General features: G+C 43.4%; 1 protein-coding gene and 1 long non-coding RNA gene across 2 annotated transcripts in view; both read left to right on the forward strand.

The window, feature by feature from the left end:
• The window catches only part of LOC135556907 (EGF-like repeat and discoidin I-like domain-containing protein 3), a 39,016-nt gene extending 27,430 nt beyond the window's left edge, over positions 1-11,586 (forward strand). Inside the window, exons 6-9 of the mRNA XM_064990314.1 lie at positions 6,497-6,652; positions 7,135-7,279; positions 10,500-10,766; positions 11,513-11,586. Of these exons, the coding sequence (XP_064846386.1) occupies positions 6,497-6,652; positions 7,135-7,279; positions 10,500-10,766; positions 11,513-11,586 (642 nt within the window). The remainder of the gene's footprint in view (positions 1-6,496; positions 6,653-7,134; positions 7,280-10,499; positions 10,767-11,512) is intronic.
• Positions 11,587-11,703: 117 nt separating this feature from the next.
• On the forward strand, positions 11,704-15,659 carry LOC135556703 (uncharacterized). The gene is made up of 2 exons (XR_010458042.1): positions 11,704-11,749; positions 12,090-15,659. It is a non-coding gene; the product is annotated as an uncharacterized LOC135556703 (long non-coding RNA).
• Positions 15,660-18,857: the final 3,198 nt, after the last annotated feature.

The raw sequence follows: 18,857 nt of genomic DNA on the forward strand, positions 1-18,857 counted from the left end.
TAATTCTGACAAATGTAAAATATGTTTTATTCTGAGAATGATGAATGTTGTTGACCGTGTCACATTTCTTGCCCTTTTTTACATAGATTGAATGATGTCATTCCCCTCTGTGTGCAGTGAAAGTTTCATGACTCTCTAGTATCAGTAATTCGAAACATTGTCTTCGTTAATGTTGACTAGTATATGGTAGTACATCTGACAGTAAACCATATTGACTAGTACAGTCAAATGCATTTAAACTCAGTTTTTCATCATTCCTGACATTTAATCCTAGTAAAAATTCCCTGTCTTAGGTCAGTTAGGATCACCACTTTATTTTAAGAATGTGAAATGTCAGAATAATAGTAGAGAGAATAATTTATTTCAGATTTTATTTCTTTCATCACATTCTCAGTGGGTCAGAAGTTTACATACACTCAATTAGTATTTGGTAGCATTGGCTTTAAATTGTTTAACTTGGTTCAAACGTTTCGGGTAGCCTTTCATAATCTTCCCACAATAATTTGGGTGAATTTTGGCCCATTCACCTGACAGAGCTGGTGTAACTGAGTCAGGTTTGTAGGCCTCCTTGCTCACACACGCTTTTTCAGTTCTGCCCACAAATTTTCTATAGGATTGAGGTCAGAGCTTTGTGATGCCACTCCAATACCTTGACTTTGTCCTTAAGCCATTTTGCCACAACTTTGGAAGTATGCCTGGGGTCATTGTCCATTTGGAAGACCCATTTGCAACCAAGCTTTAACTTGGTGTCTTGATGTTGCTTCAATATATCCAAACAATTTTCCCTTCCTCATGATGCCATCCATTTTGTGAAGTGCACATGTCCTTCCTGCAGCAAAGCACCACCACAACATGTTGCCACCCCCGTGCTTCGCGGTTGGGATGCTGTTCGTCGGCTTGCAAGCCTCCCCCTTTTCCTCCGAACATAACGATGGTCATTATGGCCAAACATTTCCATTTTTGTTTCATCAGACCAGAGGACATTTCTCCAAAAAGTATGATCTTTGTCCCCATGTGCAGTTGCAAACCGTAGTCTGGGTTTTTCATGGCGTTTTTGGAGCAGTGGCTTCTTCCTTGCGGAGTGGCCTTTCAGGTTATGTCGACATAGGACACATTTTACTGTGGATATAGATACTTTTGTACCTGTTTCCTCCAGCATCTTCACAAGGTCCTTTGCTGCTGTTCTGGGATTGATTTGCACTTTTCGCATAAGTACATTCATCTCTAGAAGACAGAATGCGTCTCCTTCCTGAGCTGTATGACAGCTGCGTGGTCCCATGGTGTTTATACTTGCGTACTATTGTTCTTTTTTAAAGTCTTGGCTGATTTCTTTTGATTTTTCCATGATGTCAAGCAAAGAGTCACTGGGTAGGAAGGTAGGCCTTGACCTTGGAGTCAATACCTCCAATTGACTCAGGCTAATTGACATAATTTATCAGAAGCTTATAAACCCATGACATCATTCTCTGGAATTTTCCAAGCTGTTTAAAGGCGCAGTCAACTTAGTGTATGTACACTTCTGACCCACTGGAATTGTGATTCACTGAAATAATCGGTTAACAATTGTTGGAAAAACTACTTGTGTCATGCGGGAACTATAGTTTGTTAACAAGAAATTTGTGGAGTGGTTGAAAAACAAGTTTTTATGACTCCAACATAAGTGTATGTAAACTTCTGACTTCAACTGTATATAGTGATCTGACAGTAAACCATGTTCACTAGTATACAGTGATCGATCTGACAGTAAACCATGTTGTAGTAAACTCAGCAAAAAAAAGAAACGTCCTCACTGTCAACTGTGTTAATTTTCAGCAAACTTAACATGTGTAAATATTTGTATGAACATAACAAGATTCAACAACTGAGACTTAAACTGAACATGTGATGAACAGAAATGGAATAATGTGTCCCTGAACAAAGGGAGGGTCAAAATCAAAAGTAACAGTCAGTATCTTGTGTGGCCACCAGCTGCATTAAGTACTGTAGTGCATCTCCTCCTCATGGACTGCACCAGATTTGCCAGGTCTTGCTGTGAGATGTTATCCCGCTCTTCCACCAAGGCACCTGCAAGTTTCCGGCCATTTCTCGGGGGAATGGCCCTAGCCATCACCCTCCAATTCAACAGGTCCCAGACGTGCTCATTGGGTTTGAGATCAGGGCTCTTCGCTGGCCATGGCAGAAGACTGACATTCCTGTCTTGCAGGAAATCACACACAGAACGAGCAGTATGGCTGGTGGCATTGTCATGTTGGAGGTTCATGTCAGGATGAGCCCACAGGAAGTGTACCACATGAGTGAGGAGGATGTCTTCCCTGTAACGCACAGCGTTGATATTTGCCTTCAAAGACAAGCTCAGTCCGATGATGCTGTGACACACCGCCCCAGACCATGACGAACCCTCCACCTCCAAATCGATCCCACTCCAGTGTACAGGCCTCGGTGTAACGCTCATTCCTTCGATGATAGACGTGAATCCAACCATCATCCCTGGTGAGACAAAACCGCGACTCGTCAATGAAGAGCACTTTCTGCCAGTCCTGTCTGGTCCAGCGACGGTGGGTTGGTGCCCATAGGCAACGTTATTTCTGGTGAGGACCTGCCTTACAACAGGCCTATAAGCCCTCTGTCCGCAATAGGCTGAGAGAGGCTGGACTGTCTGAACACTGATGGAGGGGATTGTGCGTTCCTGATGTAACTCGAGTTGTTGCCATCCTGTACCTGCCCCACAGGTGTGATGTTCAGATGTACTGATCCTGTGCAGGTGTTGTTACACGTGGTCTGCCACTGCAAGGACAATCAGCTGTCTGTCCTGTCTCCCTGTAGCGCTGTCTTAGGCATATCACAGTACAGACATTGCAGTTTTTTGTCCTGGCCACATCTGCAGTCCTCATGCCTCCTTGCAGCATGCCTAAGGCACGTTCACACAGATGAGCAGGGACCCTGGGCATTTTTCTTTTGCTGTTTTTCAGAGTCAGTGTCCTAAGTTTTCATAACTGTGACCTTAATTGCCTACTGTCTGTAAGCTGTTAGTGTCTTAACGACCGTTCCACAGGTGCATGTTCATTAATTGCTCTTTGAAAGACAGGGTCCCGAAAAGGGGATGTTTCTTTTTTTGCTTCGTTTTTATATAGTGATCTGACAGTTAACCATGTTGACTAGTATATAGTGATCTGACTAGTATATAGCGATGACGAGTACATATTGATGGATCTGACAGTAAACCATGTTGACTAGTGTATATAGTGATCTGACAGTAAACCATGTTGACTAGTATATATTGATGACGAGTATATAGTGATGGATCTGACAGGTAACCATGTTGACTAGTGTATATAGTGATCTGACAGTAAACCATGTTGACTAGTATATAGTGATCTGACAGTTAACCATGTTGACTAGTGTATACAGTGATAGATCTGACAGTAACCCATGTTGACTAGTGTATATAGTGATCTGACAGTAAACCATGTTGACTAGTACAGTGGGGCAAAAAAGTATTTAGCCAGCCACCAATTGCACAAGTTCTCCCACTTAAAAAGATGAGGCCTGTAATTTTCATCGTAGGTACACTTCAACTATGACAGACAAAATGAGAAAAGAAATCCAGAAAATCACATTGTAGGATTTTTAATGAATTTATTTGCAAATTATGGTGGAAATGAATGTCTTCACAAGGTTTCCACACTGTTGCTGGTATTTTGGCCCATTCCTCCATGCAGATCTCCTCTAGAGTAGTGATGTTTTGCGGCTGTTGCTGGGCAACACAGGCTTTCAACTCCCTCCAAAGATTTTCTATGGGGTTGAGATCTGGAGACTGGCTAGGCCACTCCAGGACCTTGAAATGCTTCTTAAGAAGCCACTCCTTCGTTGCCTGGGCGGTGTGTTTGGGATCATTGTCATGCTGAAAGACCCAGGCACGTTTCATCTTCAATGCCCTTGCTGATGGAAGGAGGTGTTCAATCAAAATCTCACGATACATGGCCCCATTCATTCTTTCCTTTCCGTCCTGGTCCCTTTGCAGAAAAACAGCCCCAAAGCATGATGTTTTCACCCCCATGCTTCACAGTAGGTATGGTGTTCTTTGGATGCAACTCAGCATTCTTTGTCCTCCAAACACGACGAGTTGAGTTTCTATCAAAAAGTTCTATTTTGGTTTCATCTGACCGTATGACATTCTCCCAATCTTCTTCTGGATCATCCAAATGCTGGACATGTACTGGCTTAAGCAGGGGGACACGTCTGGCACTGCAGGATTTGAGTCCCTAGCGGCGTAGTGTGTTACTGATGGTATGCTTTGTTACTTTGGTCCCAACTCTCTGCAGGTCATTCACTAGGTCCCCCGTGTGGTTCTGTGATTTTTGCTCACCGTTCTTGTGATCATTTTGACCCCACGGGGTGAGATCTTGCGTGAAGCCCCAGATCGAGGGAGATTATCAGTGGTCTTGTATGTCTTCCATTTCCTAATAATTGCTCCCACAGTTGATTTCTTCAAACCAAGCTGCTTACCTATTGCAGATTCAGTCTTCCCAGCCTGGTGCAGGTCTACAATTTTGTTTCTGGTGTCCTTTGACAGCTCTTTGGTCTTGGCCATAGTGGAGTTTGGAGGGTGACTGTTTGAGGTTGTGGACAGGTGTCTTTTATACTGATAACAAGTTCAAACAGGTGCCATTAATACAGGTAACGAGTGGAGGACAGAGGAGCCTCTTAAAGAAGAAGTTACAGGTCTGTGAGAGCCAGATATCTTGCTTGTTTGTAGGTGACCAAATAGTTATTTTCCACCATAATTTGCAAATAAATTCATTAAAAATCCTACAACGTGATTTTCTGGAGAGAAAAAAATCCTAATTTTGTCTGTCATAGTTGAAGTGTACCTATGGTGAAAATTACAGGCCTCATCTTTTTAAGTGGGAGAACTTGCACAATTGGTGGCTGACTAAATACTTTCTTGCCCCACTGTATATAGTGATAGATCTGACAGTAAAACATGTTGACTAGTATATAGTGTTGACTAGTATATAGTGATGACTAGTATATAGTGATAGATCTGACAGTAAACCATGTTGACTAGTGTGTCGTGTTGACTAGTGTGTCGTGTTGACTAGTGTGTCGTGTTGACTAGTGTATATAGTAATGGATCTGACAGTAAACCATGTTGACTAGTATATAGTGTTGACTAGTATATAGTGATGACTAGTATATAGTGGTAGATCTGACAGTAAACCATGTTGACTTGTATATAGTGTTGACTAGTATATAGTGGTAGATCTGACAGTAAACCATGTTGACTTGTATATAGTGTTGACTAGTATATAGTGATCTGACAGTTAACCATGTTGACTAGTATCTAGTGTATAGTGATAGATCTGACAGTAAACCGTGTTGACTAGTATATACTGATAGATCTGACAGTAAACCATGTTGACTAGTGTGTATCGTGTTGACTAGTATATAGTGTTGACTAGTGTGTGTCGTGTTGACTAGTGTGTGTCGTGTTGACTAGTATATAGTGATAGATCTGACAGTAAACCATGTTGACTAGTATATAGTGTTGACTAGTGTATAGTGATAGATCTGACAGTAAACCATGTTGACTAGTATATAGTGTTGACTAGTATATAGTGATGACTAGTATATAGTGTTGACTAGTATATAGTGATGGATCTGACAGTAAACCGTGTTGACTAGTATATAGTGATGGATCTGACAGTAAACCGTGTTGACTAGTATATAGTGATGGATCTGACAGTAAACCGTGTTGACTGAGTAAACCATGTTGACTATATAGTGATGATAGATCTGACAGTAAATCTGACGTAAACCGTGTTGACTAGTGTGCATGACTAGTGTGTATCGCGTTGACTAGTGTGTATCGCGTTGACTAGTGTGTATCGTGATCTGACAGTAAATCGCGTTGACTAGTATATAGTGATGGATCTGACAGTAAACCGTGTTGACTAGTGTGTATAGTGTGTATCGTGTTGACTAGTGTGTATAGTGATGGATCTGACAGTAAACCGTGTTGACTAGTGTGTATAGTGATGGATCTGACAGTAAACCGTGTTGACTAGTGTGTATCGTACTAGTGTGTATAGTGATGGATCTGACAGTAAACCGTGTTGACTAGTGTGTATCGTTAACCATGTTGACTAGTGTGTATCGTGTTGACTAGTGTGTATCGTGTTGACTAGTGTGTATCGTGTTGACTAGTGTGTATCGACAGTGTTGACTAGTGTGTATAGTGTTGACTAGTGTATAGTGATAGATCTGACAGTAAACTGTGTTGACTATATATAGTGATGGATCTGACAGTAAACCATGTTGACTAGTATATAGTGATGGATATGACAGTTAACCATGTTGACTAGTATATAGTGTTAGATATGACAGTTAACCATGTTGACTAGTATATAGTGTTAGATATGACAGTAAACCATGTTGACTAGTGTATAGTGATAGATCTGACAGTAAACTGTGTGTGTGTTTGTCCTTTTTGCAGATTAACATGCAGAGGAAGATGCGTTTCACGGGCATCGTGACGCAGGGCGCCAGCCGCATGGGGTCAGCAGAGTTCATCAAGGCCTTTAAGGTGGCGTCCAGTCTGGACGGAAGGACCTACACTATGTACCGCCTGGACAGACAGACGAAGGACACTGTGAGTGAAAACACTCTCATCCTCTGAGTACACACACACTATGGCAGATTTCTGCATTTGCACCATCTTCTACATATAGTGCATGTATTGAGTGTTCTATTTAGGGTCTTGGGCAGGGGTCTTGAACTCTGACCCTACGAGGTCCGGAGCCTGCTGGGTTTCTGTTCTACCTGATTATTAATTGCACCCACCTGGTGTCCCAGGTCTAAGTCAGTCCGTGATTAGAGGGGGAACAATGAAATAATGCAGTGGAACTGGCTTCGAGGTCCAGAGTTGAGTTTAAGGGGAAGAGTTTATACATTCTATTCAGGGAATATGGGGTGCCATTTCCCTGGATATGAAAAAGGCAGAGATTTGTTTGGGTTGGTGAACTCTGCCTTCTACAGCGTCACGCCGGGGCCACCCGTATGAAAAATGAATGCATGCATGACTAAGTTACTTGAGATCAAGTATAATATTCTTAATTTCTTCTACTTCTCCAGGTGTTTGTGGGGAACGTGGACAACGACAGTACCAAGACCAACCTGTTTGACCCTCCAATTATTAGCCAGTACTTCCGCATCATCCCCGTGGTCTGTCGCAAGGCCTGCACCCTGCGCTTTGAGCTGGTGGGCTGTGAGCTCAATGGTAAACACACAGCGCTCGCACACACACTCAGACGCATGCGGACACTCCGATAACAATGTTAACAAACTCAAACGGAATGGGGTTTGGTTTCAGTGTGTCGGATGGTTCTATGGTACAGAGGGTTTTGCGTTTTACCAGAAGGTTTTTGGTTGAGGTCTGACTGAAATGATACTATGGGGAAATGAGTCTGACTCAGTACCTGTCCAGATACTCATACATACTGCCCACTTTGCATCAGTCCTGTCTGGTTGAAAGTGATTTATCAACAACATATGGACATTTTTTGCAGGGGAAACATTGCCAACGACATCTATCGTGTAGATGCATCTTTTTTTGGGGGGGGATTGTAACCAAGTCATATTGATCATCACAACTTTGTATCCACGCTAGTAGGGCTAGTGAGGTTTTGGACTGCCTTTATGTCTTCTGCAGCATTTATCCTGATGCCATGGGTTATCTGGCTTGGTTGTATCCTGATGCCATGGGTTATCTGGCTTGGTTGTATCCTGATGCCATGGGTTATCTGGCTTGGTTGTATCCTGATGCCATGGGTTATCTGGCTTGGTCCTGTATCCCTGATGCCATGGGTTATCTGGCTTGGTTGTATCCTGATGCCATGGGTTATCTGGCTTGGTTGTATCCTGATGCCATGGGTTATCTGGCTTGGTTGTATCCTGATGCCATGGGTTATCTGGCTTGGTTGTATCCTGATGCCATGGGTTATCTGGCTTGGTTGTATCCTGATGCCATGGGTTATCTGGCTTGGTTGTATCCTGATGCCATGGGTTATCTGGCTTGGTTGTATCCTGATGCCATGGGTTATCTGGCTTGGTTGTATCCTGATGCCATGGGTTATCTGGCTTGGTTGTATCCTGATGCCATGGGTTATCTGGCTTGGTTGTATCCTGATGCCATGGGTTATCTGGCTTGGTTGTATCCTGATGCCATGGGTTATCTGGCTTGGTTGTATCCTGATGCCATGGGTTATCTGGCTTGGTTGTATCCTGATGCCATGGGTTATCTGGCTTGGTTGTATCCTGATGCCATCCTGATGCCATGGGTTATCTGGCTTGGTTGTATCCTGATGCCATGGGTTATCTGGCTTGGTTGTATCCTGATGCCATGGGTTATCTGGCTTGGCTTGTTGTATCCTGATGCCATGGGTTATCTGGCTTGGTTTTAAAAGTATCCTGATGCCATGGGTTTGTTATCTGATGCCATGGGTTATCTGGCTTGTTGTATCCTGATGCCATGGGTTATCTGGCTTGATACTGTTGTATCCTGATGCCATGGGTTATCTGGCTTGGACTTGTCTCATCCTGGTATGCTGCTGTAGATGTTATCTGGCTTGGTTGATATCCTGATGCCATGGGTTATCTGGCTTGGTTGATATCCTGATGCCATGGGTTATCTGGCTTGGTTTAAATTACTCAGGGGTACTGATAAAATGTGTCTGTTTTAACCTACATGGTACTGATCAGAAATGTCTCATCTTTGACTCTGTACTGATACTGCTATGCAGTTTGTTAACCTTGGTACTGATACTATGCTGATTCCTCAGTCGTAACCTATGGTACTGATACTGCTGTAGATGTACACTCAGTCCAAACATGGTACTGATACTGCTGTAGATGTACATCCTGTAATACACTGACGAAGTGAAGTGTACGACTCAGTGTCTCAGTCCAACTAACCTACATGGTACTGATACTGCTGTAGATGTACGACTCAGTGTCTCAGTCCAACTAACCTACATGGTACTGATACTGCTGTAGATGTACGACTCAGTGGCTCAGTCCAACTAACCTACATGGTACTGATACTGCTGTAGATGTACGACTCAGTGTCTCAGTCCAACTAACCTACATGGTACTGATACTGCTGTAGATGTACGACTCAGTGTCTCAGTCCAACTAACCTACATGGTACTGATACTGCTGTAGATGTACGACTCAGTGTCTCAGTCCAACTAACCTACATGGTACTGATACTGCTGTGATCTCAGTCCAACTAACCTACATGGTACTGATACTGCTGTAGATGTACGACTCAGTGTCTCAGGTACTGATACTGCTGTAGATGTACTAAGTCCAACTAACATGGTACTGATACTGCTGTAGATGTACGACTCGGTGTCTCAGTCCAACTAACCTACATGGTACTGATACTGCTGTAGATGTACGACTCGGTGTCTCAGTCCAACTAACCTACATGGTACTGATACTGCTGTAGTGTAGATGGTACTGATACTGCTGTAGTGTCTCAGTCCAACTAACCTACATGGTACTGATACTGCTGTAGATGTACGACTCAGTGTCTCAGTCCAACTAACCTACATGGTACTGATACTGCTGTAGATACATGGTACTGATACTGCTGTAGATGTCTCAGTGTCTCAATCAACTAACCTATGGTACTGATACTCCACTAGTGTGTCCAACTAACCTACATGGTACATACTGCTTAGATCTCGACTCGGTGTCTCAGTCCAACTAACCTACATGGTACTGATACTGCTGTAGATGTACGACTCGGTGTCTCAGTCCAACTAACCTACATGGTACTGATACTGCTGTAGATGTACGACTCGGTGTCTCAGTCCAACTAACCTACATGCTCCACTAGTTGGCTGCCATATGTTGTCCATCTCTCTCTCTCACTCTCACTCTCACTCTCACTCTCACTCTCTCACTCAAACTCTGTCCTGGGGATTCCAAGGGGTGCACATTTCCTTTCCCCCCCAGCACTACACAGCTTAATCAAATTACCAACTCGTCATCAAGCTTTGGTTATTTGAGTCAGCTGTGTATTTCTAGGACAAAAACCAGGACAGAGTTCAGGAAACCCTTCAAAGTCATAACGTGGGCTGTACAAAGCTCGGCCAACTCGGTTTGAAAATGTAGCATTTTAAATGACCGCCAAAAAGCTCCCAAGAACAATTGCATTCTATCATCAGAGAGCCAGCGTGGAAGATAAGTTGTGCCAACTCTGTGTTCCTTATGTCTGTACCGTACGGCTATGTGTTCTCACTACTCCGTCCACCTCTGGCCGTTACTGGCTGTCGTCATCCATGTGCTTTCAGTGTGCTGTTCACCGGCTGGCTTGGGCCTTTCCTGTCCGTCTCTTGTCTATCATACTTCTCTCTCTCGCTCTCTCTCTCTCTCTCTCTTTCCCCCCCGCTGCTTGTGGTCTCACTTCACAGTGTATTCAAACACGGCAGGTTGCTCCGAGCCTCTGGGCATGAAGTCGCGCCTGCTCGCCGACCGCCAGATCTCGGCCTCCAGCGTCTACCGCACCTGGGGCATTGAGGCGTTCACCTGGCAACCACACTACGCTCGGCTGGACAAGCAGGGCAAGACCAACGCCTGGACGGCGGACACCACCAAACGCACTGAGTGGCTGCAGGTAACTGCAGGGGGTTCAGAGGGGATTTTGGGAAGTGGTGTGGGTGGTGGGGGTCACTTAGTGGGCAGCAGATATCCTGGAGGTTATAGCAAACCAAACCAAAAGTTTGCTGGTTCGATTACCCGAGCCAACAATGTGAAACATCTGTCGTTGAGCCCCTTGAGCAAGGCACTTAACCCCTATTTACTCCAGAGGTGTCATACTACTGTGTGTGACCCTGTAAAACAACACATTTCACTGCTGCTATCTGGTGTATGACAATAAAACATCCATTTCTATTTTGGGGGGGCTATAAGTTGAGGGTGATTTGTGTTGGTGAGAGAGAATCTTCCCTGTTTACTTTACCAACAAATTACTGACAATTTAAAAAACAAAATTGATTTATCTAAGTCAGCCCTTCGCAAAGATTCTCTCTCACTGTTTACCAACAAATTACTGACAGTTTTGAACTTGATTTATCTAGGTTAGCCCAAGATGCTTAATTTTCGTGGTGGGGAGATGTAGTGGGGGATACAGACAAGTCACCACTGCTGCCACGGGGATGTGAAGTTCAAAATCAGCAACGTTGCCACTCGAGAAACCCTGTTTCTGTAACAGGTGGAGCTGGAGTCCTGCTTGTTCTGGCACGCTCTCCTTCTGTAACAGGTGGAGCTGGAGTCCTGCTTGTTCTGGCACGCTCTCCTTCTGTAACAGGTGGAGCTGGAGTCCTGCTTGTTCTGGCACGCTCTCCTTCTGTAACAGGTGGAGCTGGAGTCCTGCTTGTTCTGACAACAGGTGGACCTGGAGTCCTCCTTCTTCTGTAACAGGTGGATCTGCTTGTTCTGGCAGTCTCCTTCTGTAAGAAAATCACAGGTATCATCACCTTCTGTAGGGGACCTGGAGTCCACGCTCTCCTTCTGTAACAGGACTGGAGTCCTGCTTGTTCGCAGTCCAGTTTGTCTCTGCCTTCTGTAACAGGTGTCCTCCTAAGAAAATCACAGGTATCATCACCCAGGGGGCCAAGGACTTTGATGGTCTCTGCAATTCTGGAGCATAGTCAAGGACGATGTCACCAGAACAGACAAGGTCTGTTTTTTTTGCATCTTGATATCCAAAGTAGTGAGCCCAACATGACTTTATCCAATGTGTGGCTGTGTAGGAATATGGATCAAGCAAAGTACTTCTTGGCTATTAAATTAAGAGTTTATTTTTCTTTTCTTTTTTCTTCCCCCAGTTATAATTTACTCCTTTTTTTATTTTCACACAATAAACAGTTGCCATGAGATACAGACACTTCAACAAATGGCATAGATTTCATGATGTTCTATAGATTCTGTGATGGGTGTTCAGTAGCTAGCTAACTAAGTAGCTTGCTAACTAACTCCCATCTGTCTCTGTGCGTGTGATTGGACTCTCCAACCTCCAGATCTTCCCTGGCAACAGCGACAACAATGTCCACAAGAAGAACCTGTTCGAGCCTCCGTTCTACGCCCGATTCGTCCGCATCCTGCCGTGGGCTTGGCACGGGCGCATCACCTTGCGAATGGAGCTGCTGGGCTGTGACGAGTAGCCCCGCCCAAGTCTCCTCTTCCCCCCCCCTTCCTTTCTTTCCAAAACCTCCTGAGCCACACCTGCACTGCCTTGCTCAGATCTGTAGAGGGCAGCAAAACACCACGCCACCACCACAACCCTGCCCCGACTGAGGAAGTACAAAACCACCTAATGGTTACTGCTAGACTTGGGTAGGGGTAATCTGATCCTAGATCTGTGCTTAAGGGCAACTTGTACCTCGAGCACACAGACTACCGCTGTGTCAGCCGGAACTGCATGGACTCTGAAACTGTCCTTCCTAGATCAAGGCCTCTGTTGTGTTCAGAGTTTCAGAGTGGGAGTGTTGATCTTATTCTTTATTATGATTTTTTTTTTTTTTTTAATTTTCACGAAAGGCAAAACTGATCCTAGATCAGCACTGCTACTGTATACGGGCTGAACCTGAAACCCAGTGATGATGTACAATAGTAGCTCATTTAGCTGAGATGTTTTCACCTGACCATCCTGAAGTGCGTAATATTGTTATTGAACACACTCGTGTGTATTGTTAGCTTCCAAGCTGTGACTCTGCAGTGCTTTGGTAGATGTTTTGAACAACTTTGTTTGTTTGCTTAATGAAGACTCCTCGTGTGACCATGGACTTTATACGAATTTCGTTCTTTTTTTTTATTTTTAAGAAATGTATACCAAATGTATTTTGCTTTGTTTCTATGTGTATGGTCTTAGTTAACTAGTTATAAATGCATTATGATTCATTATTATTTGCATTTTTACAAAATTAATGTTTTCATTTAAGTGTACTGAACAGAAATATAAACGCAACATGCAACGATTTTAATGAGGAAATCTATCAATTGCCCTAACCCTATGGATTTCATATGATTGGCAGTACAGATATGGTATCTGTTGGTCAGATTCCTTAAACAAACAATGGGCCTCCTAATGGGCCTCAGGATTTCGTCACGGTATTTTTTTTGTGCATTCAAATTGGCATCGATAAAATGCAATTGTGTTCATTGTCGGTAGCTTATGCCTGCCCATACTATAACCCCACCTCCACCATGTGGCACTCTGTTTGCAAACCGCTCACCCACACGACGCCATACTCACAACGTTGACATCAGCAAACCGCTCACCCACACGACGCCATACTCACAACGTTGACATCTGCAAACCGCTCGCCCACACGACGCCATACTCACAACGTTGACATCAGCAAACCACTCGCCCACACGACGCCATACTCACAACGTTGACATCAGCAAACCGCTCACCCACACGACGCCATGCTCACAACGTTGACAACAGCAAACCACTCGCCCACACGAAGCCATACACATGGTCCAGTTGTGAGGCCGGTTGGATGTACTGGCAAACTCTATAAAACGATGTTGGAGGTGGCTTATGGTAGATAAATTAACATTTTAAATGATCTGGCAACACCTCTGGTGGGCATTCAGCTTGCCAATTGCACGCTCCCTCAGAACTTGAGACATCTGTGGCGTTGTGTGACACAACTGCATATTTTAGTGGCCTTTTAATGTCCCCAGCACCAGGTCCACGGATCATGCTGTTTAATCAGCTTCTTGATATGACACACCTGTTAGGTGGATGGAGTATCATTAATGGGGATGTGAAGACATTTGTGCTCAATTTTAAAGAAATCAGCTTTTTAAGCATATGGATAATTTTTGGGATCTGTTATTTCAGTTCATGATACATGGGAACAATACTTTACATGTTGCCTTTTATATTTTTGTTCAGCGTAGTAGCAGACTTAACATTTAGAAAGCATAGAGACTCTTATTCTGTAATCTTGTGACATTCCAAAATCCCAAAGTAGTTGAATTCTATTTTAGTTGATTGTTTTTTGCCAAAGAGAAACTAAAAGTGCAGAAATACTACCTTACAGTATGTGGTGTTATAACATGTGTTATAACTAAAGTACCTGGTGTATTATAACTCTATGTACTCTGTCCTATAAGAATGGTTTTATCACAGCTCGATGTAATGCATTTATTATTAATTGACAAATATTATAAAGTAGAAAATATCGAGTTAGCACGTTGACGATGCTGCCAAAATGTCTTTCTCAGGTCTCGGCAGATCCATTCTAGCCTGATCCCAGATCTGTTTGTGCTGTCTTGCTAAACACAAACATAAGAGTTGTCAAGACATCACAACTGATCTGGGACAAGGTAGATCTATTCATTTTGTATGTGCTACTGATGTTGTTATAACACTCCATGATACTACACAGCTCAACTCAATATCACTCAGCCATGTTTTCATTTAAAAAAACATTTTTTTCTGTATTATATATTTTTTTAAGGCACTTTCAGAGTCAGTTTGATTATTCTTTGCTGAGGTAAATATGTTAAATTGTGAATCCCAAAGTGTTCTACATTGAGGAAATACAGTATACATATTGACCATACATGTAGATTGAGTGTTGGAAAACAAAGATGTGTAATACTAGGCGTCTGTCGTTTCACTGCATAGGAGAATGGTATATATGGCTTCCATACGTTATCAGGAGGCAATTTTAGATTTCTCTGTAGATTTCTGACTGGCAATAGCAGCCAAAACCACATTTCCATCAGTTTTATTTCTGACCTGGTTATCCTACATAGTGTAAATACTTGTTGTTTATAAATTGTTCCTTGAAGATGGAATGTTTTGCAGCAGACAATTCAAATGCCATCCATTTCTCACAAGAGGGCCAAAATTATGCGTAGAATTCGAAGGCTGTGTCCACACTGATAAGATAGAAAATGAAAAAATGTAATTAAAAAAAGATTTATACGGTTGCACTGAACGCATCACATGACCGGCTATCTCCATATTGCTCCTAGGTCATAGCTAACATTGTAAAGATCCCTCTTGAATTATGGGCTCGTGCAATAAGTTATTAGTTTTGATATGAATGAATCTGAATCAAACATGAACAGCTGGACACATGTGGGCGATAGATGTACACGCAGACGACGCAGTTAAGGCTATGGATGGATGCTAGTGTCAAACACTGTCCAAATATTTATGATCTTTTGCAGACTTTTTCAAAACAGTCTGATGTCTGCATGCATTGTATTGTCTATGATTTCTCAGTTCCAACAGAGAAGTTTTGATTTATATTGTTTTTTTTCTGTACACTTAAAAAAAAAACATTGTTCACCAGACTAGTTATTTCTGGTTCTTTCATTCCACAATGTCCTGGTTTTATGAGTCATGAAAAAATATACAATTGATGTGTTTTTATGCGATATTATTAGTTACACATTTTTACATCTTACAGTATTCTGACTGGATCTGATTCATTTTGTTCATGTTTCTGTTAAGAGAATTCCCCTATGTTTGGCCTTTTGCAACTCTCAAGACAGATAATAAAGGACTTAAATGCAGATAGCTTGTATATCGTACAGTAAATAAACTGGTTTAAATGTCAGACTTTCTCCATTTCACCTGTATTGGGTTAAAGCTGCAATCTGAGATGTTTGCTGCAATTTTTGGTCAATCCTCAATGGGCAGAAACACAAATCCCACATTGTAGATTTAACTCTACAGTAACCTGAATCCATTTCAGACGTTTTCATTTCAAAAGGAGAAGATTAAAAGGGCTGAAATCTTTGGGTCAATCTGCCTGTTTAGCATTTTTTTTTACGCCCTGAAGGCTAATCTCTCCCTCCTATATGACGGTGTTATCTAAATCATTACCCACAGCACCTTTCAAAACCCCTCCAATGTTGTCCTCTGTAGAATCCTTTTGTCTGGATGGACACACATTGACTATAATACAGTGAGATTCACACCACTATCCCCATCCAGGATAGTTTCATGGCAATACCACAGCAGTAATTCCATAAACACCTCTTATTCCAAGATGCTCAAATTGTAGCGTTTATTGTCCTATTTAACCTTTTTAATGAAAAAATAAATGACTTATCCCTTATAAAATATTTTTGTTTGGTTGCTTTAAATGTACCACAATTGGTAACTACACGGTACCAAAATAGTTTGTAATGGCGCTTGTTGAAATGAACCCCAAAGAAATGAGTAATTATTAGGTAATTAACATGTAATTACCATTCACCCAACTAACGAGTGACGACAGGGTAAATAAAAGCCTGGTGGTTGTGGAGTCAGTTTTCAGCTGTGTTGAGAGAAGGTCTAATGACTTGTCTCTTGGCCTCCAGCCCTCCACCACACCTTTTCTAAACTTGTCATTCCACGTCTTCCTCGCCTTAATTGTGCCTATGGCTGTCTCTCTGTTTATAGCCCGGACTACAAAGTGATATCACATGGATGGAGCCACCAGATAAAGGAAGACTGTGTGGGTGTGGTGTTTTGATCTTGTCTAAAAGTGTGCCCGTCAACATTGCCTGCACTATTTGGGGTAAAGGTTGTCAGGTTGTTGTCTTTGTGTACTCATACGCTCCGTTTCCATTTACCTTTAAAAGATAGAACTGATAGAACTGACCAGGTGATAGCCAGCCTAATGATTAAGCTTCCGCCGTACGGTTTTCACCTGTCAAGTCTCCAATCAAAACAGATGAAGGGGAGGAGAGGGTGGAGTTTTTTAAAAGGATGGAGACCGATCCCTAATAAAGCATTCCCAGTGGTCTCTTCAGGAGGATGTCCTTAGAATATTCAGATAGAAATCTATTGTGTAGAACAGATCTGAATGTCTGTCAGATGGGAATTCCACGTCCGCTATATTCTTTCTATTTGCAACATTCAGAATGTCTTGCATCAATGACTACACCCCTGGGTCGAGAGGCTCTTACCTTCCCTCCCCCCGGACCCAGAAGATTGCCAGGTCCTAATTTGGTAAATACAGCCCCTCCACCAAGAGGTTTTACTGTCACTGGTGCCCCAGCCCTCCACCAATTGGTTTTACTGTACAACCTGGTGCCCCAGCCCTCCACCAATAGGTTTTACTGTACAACCTGGTGCCCCAGCCCTCCACCAGTAGGTTTTACTGTACAACCTGATGCCCCAGCCCTCCACCAATAGGTTTTACTGTACAACCTGGTGCCCCAGCCCTCCACCAGTAGGTTTTACTGTACAACCTGGTGCCCCAGCCCTCCACCAATAGGTTTTACTGTCACTGGTGCCCCAGCCCTCCACCAAGAGGTTTTACTGTACAACATGGTGCCCCAGCCCTCCACCAAGAGGTTTTACTGTCACTGGTGCCCCAGCCCTCCACCAATAGGTTTTACTGTCACTGGTGCCCCAGCCCTCCACCAAGAGGTTTTACTGTCACTGGTGCTCCAGCCCTCCACCAAGAGGTTTTACTGTCACTGGTGCCCCAGCCCTCCACCAAGAGGTTTTACTGTCACTGGTGCTCCAGCCCTCCACCAAGAGGTTTTACTGTCACTGGTGCTCCAGCCCTCCACCAATAGGTTTTACTGTCACTGGTGCCCCAGCCCTCCACCAATAGGTTTTACTGTCACTGGTGCTCCAGCCCTCCACCAAGAGGTTTTACTGTCACTGGTGCTCCAGCCCTCCACCAAGAGGTTTTACTGTCACTGGTGCTCCAGCCCTCCACCAATAGGTTTTACTGTCACTGGTGCTCCAGCCCTCCACCAAGAGGTTTTACTGTCACTGGTGCTCCAGCCCTCCACCAATAGGTTTTACTGTCACTGGTGCTCCAGCCCTCCACCAATAGGTTTTACTGTACAACCTGGTGCCCCAGCCCTCCACCAATAGGTTTTACTGTCACTGGTGCTCCAGCCCTCCACCAAGAGGTTTTACTGTACAACCTGGTGCCCCAGCCCTCCACCAAGAGGTTTTACTGTACAACCTGGTGCCCCAGCCCTCCACCAAGAGGTTTTACTGTACAACCTGGTGCCCAAGTGGGAGGCTGGAGAGAGAGTGAAGAATGCAGGGCTGAAGAATGGCAGGAAGAATGAAGGGCCTGTGGGGTACAATGGGGGGGGGGCTCTTCAGGAAGGAATCTCTCCTGGAAAAACAGCTATTTCTGACCAGTTCTGCCACCCAAGCACATTTTTTTTTTCTCTCTCTCGAAGAATGATCCTGGAGTCATTTTTGGCAGTTATAAACAGTCATTTTTTTCCCAGTAGAGGGTTTTAATTTTATTTTTATACACTGCTGATTTGAGTGGATATTTTTTGTACTGTCTGATTATCATGTTTGTGATATTAAACTGATTTATTCTACTGAAGGATATGGCTGTATAGCATTGGATGCTGCTGAGGGGAGGACTGCTCATAACAATGGCTTGAACGGCCAAACGGAATGCCATCCAACATATGGAAACTATGGAAACCGTGTGTTTGATGTATTTGATACTATTCCCCATATTCCGCTCCAGCCATTACCAAGAGCCCGTCCTCCCCAATTAAAATGCCACCAACCTCCTGTGTAGTTGCGTGTATAACCTCATGTTGTAGTCATCCATAACCATGTATAACAGTGCAAGTCACCCTCAAATATGTGAGTAAAGCAAGGAAAGTAGGTCAACAAGTAAGGATTTCAGTTCTGAGGAGCTAAAGGTGTATCCGATTTTATGTGGTGTTATTGCGAAAGACTTTACCCTTGATAGTAATAACTCATTCTATTCTCTATAGTTTTTAGGTCGACCTGGTAGAAATCTAGCTCATTCGTCTTTATCGTCACGTCT

This window comes from Oncorhynchus masou, chromosome 15 (genome assembly GCF_036934945.1).
Source record: "Oncorhynchus masou masou isolate Uvic2021 chromosome 15, UVic_Omas_1.1, whole genome shotgun sequence".
In the NCBI taxonomy this organism is placed as follows: domain Eukaryota; kingdom Metazoa; phylum Chordata; class Actinopteri; order Salmoniformes; family Salmonidae; genus Oncorhynchus; species Oncorhynchus masou.